Source organism: Pteropus vampyrus, unplaced genomic scaffold, assembly GCF_000151845.1.
Source record: "Pteropus vampyrus isolate Shadow unplaced genomic scaffold, Pvam_2.0 Scaffold3553, whole genome shotgun sequence".
Lineage (NCBI taxonomy): Eukaryota > Metazoa > Chordata > Mammalia > Chiroptera > Pteropodidae > Pteropus > Pteropus vampyrus.
The window spans coordinates 5,376-7,697 of record NW_011892334.1 but is presented as its reverse complement, the minus strand read 5'-3'; the positions used below and the strand labels follow the sequence as shown (position 1 = coordinate 7,697).

At 45.0% G+C, this 2,322-nt stretch overlaps 1 protein-coding gene across 1 annotated transcript; it reads left to right on the top strand.

Moving 5' to 3' along the window:
- Positions 1-231: 231 nt before the first annotated feature.
- On the top strand, positions 232-2,272 carry LOC105310444 (presequence protease, mitochondrial-like). Its single transcript, XM_011386624.2, has 3 exons — positions 232-393; positions 861-995; positions 1,853-2,272. The coding sequence occupies exons 1-3, from the start codon at positions 352-354 to the stop codon at positions 2,207-2,209; spliced, it is 534 nt and encodes a 177-aa protein (XP_011384926.2). The 5' UTR covers positions 232-351; the 3' UTR covers positions 2,210-2,272.
- Positions 2,273-2,322: the final 50 nt, after the last annotated feature.

Here is a 2,322-nt window from a genome sequence, read left to right as displayed (position 1 = left end):
TTCGATCCATTTTGAGTTAGTTTTGGCGTATGATAGACAGCCGTCTGATTTCTTATGTGGCTCTTCGGTTTTCCCAGCACCTTAATGAAGAGCCTTTTCTTCATTGTATTTTTTGGAACCTTTGTCAAAAGTCAGTTGCCCACATGCATGGGATTTTTTTCCTGGGCTCCCGTTCCTGTCTCATTGGTCCATGTGTCTGTTTTTCTGCCAATACCATGCTGTTTTTATGATTGTAGCTTTGTAGTATAGAAAAACCTTTATTTCCTTCAACATCTCTGTTCTCAATATTTTTTTAGGAAAGGATTTGAAGATGATCAAATCGAAGCTTTACTTCATAAAATCGAAATACAAATGAAGCATCAGTCTGTCAGCTTTGGACTCGCCCTGACGTCTGTGTGTAACTTCTCACCCACCTCACTGCTTTCTGTTGTTACTTTCGTAATTAGTGGTTTCTCGAAAACATAGATGATAATTCATAGCACCTTTCATTTGAATCTTGAAAGTTATGTTATTTTGTATCTGATATAAATTTACTTTTAATTTTGTTTAGACCAGTTGGCTTTTTGATAGCTTGTGTTGTATAAAACAGATCTATGCAGAACACTTTAAGCGGGTGGGATATATGATAACTGTTGTTCTGTGGGTAATTACAATTTAAACTTGAGCTTTTTTATTAGGAAAAATAGGTTTAAATGAGTTCAATTTTTCTGCTAATTGAAGGATGATTTAATTTTTGTTACAGTCACCTGGCATTTTTAAGTCTAGACATGGAGATCTTAGTAAAATGCAATGACTTTGATGTTTATCGCTAACGGAGCCTTGCCGTGCGATGTGCTTTACGGATTTAAATTCTGTCGCAGTACATCGCGTCCTGCTGGAACCATGACGGGGACCCTGTAGAGCTGCTGAAGCTGGGGGGGCAGGTGGCACAGTTCAGGCGCCGGCTTGAGGAGAATCCAGAGTTTCTGCAAGAAAAAGTGAAACAATATTTTAAGGTAAGAAAATTGGAGAATTTAGGTTTGCACCTTTGAAGTTGAATTTCATAATAATGAAAAGAGTATTAGGAATATAATTTACATTATCTAAGTCAATTCTGTTAATGAATAGGTGATATAATTTCTTAATTAAAAATGTAAATGCTCATATTAACGTAAAACTTCAATTTTCTAGATCAGATGGGAGTCAGTTTTTTATGTGTGACTGTGTGTGTTACCGAACATCTACATATATTTTTGTCCTAGTTAACAGAATACGAAAACCAGTCACCTGCATATTCTGGTTTCGCGAAGGACCTTTTTGTCATGCCCTTGTTTGCATAAGTTTCTGGGCATTTGTACTTGGCGTGTGTGCCCTTGTCGAAGCCGTTAGTGGGCGAGAACTTCTTAGAAGACCTGGCCATGGCCGGGTGGGCGGGGGTGGGTGGCATGTGTCATACTCGGTGCCCTTGTTTTGGACGTGGGTGTGATTCAGTCATTCACCTGCCGTCTAAGTTATTTTGCATAAAGTTTTTGTTGTACTAATTCTCCCTCTCCTCTGTATTCCACATGAGCATTTTGTGAGTGTTTTTAGTTGTTGAAATATATTAGGGAAGCAATTAAGTCACCTAATGTTTGTCATTACATTAAGTCGACATCTGTTCTGCGTAGTTACTGCGCAGCAGGCGGTACACATGAATGCCATGTGGCTCACGTGCTTTCTGCTACACCGCCTTCACGGCGCTCTCTGTTGTCACCGCTGAGCACGTCGGAAGGGGGCGCTCAGCGCCGGGGGCAGTAGCGGAGGCCGGTTCGGTGTGTCGGCTTTCGCAGAGGCTTATTGTGACGTGGGCTTTTTGTCACTGTGCTGGTTGCAGAACAATCAGCATAAGCTGACTCTGTCGATGAGACCCGATGACCAGTACTCCGCGAAGCAGATGCGGCTGGAGACGGAGAAGCTGAGGCAGAAGGTCAGCTCGCTGTCCTCGGAGGACAGGCGGCAGGTCTATGAGAAAGGTGAGTGCGTCCGCGCCCGGGGGCCCGCCTGTCCGCCCACCTGTCTCTGCCCCCAGACGTCTGCTGGGCCGTCGCGTGAGAGCCAGTGCACGGGCCTGGCTGACGGGCTCTGCGTGCACGTGTGTGCGCGTGTGCGTGTGTGTGCGCGTGCGATCGCAGTGTGTCTGATGCTGGTCTCCAGCGTGCAGCACAGGGGACGTCCCGCACGGGAAGCCTAGTTAACATCTGTCACCATGGTCACCGGTCTTTTCTGTCACTGAAGACTTTTAGGGTTTACTCTCTGTGACTTTCGAGTGCGCAGCACAGCGCCATCACCTGGTGGTGGCGAGTC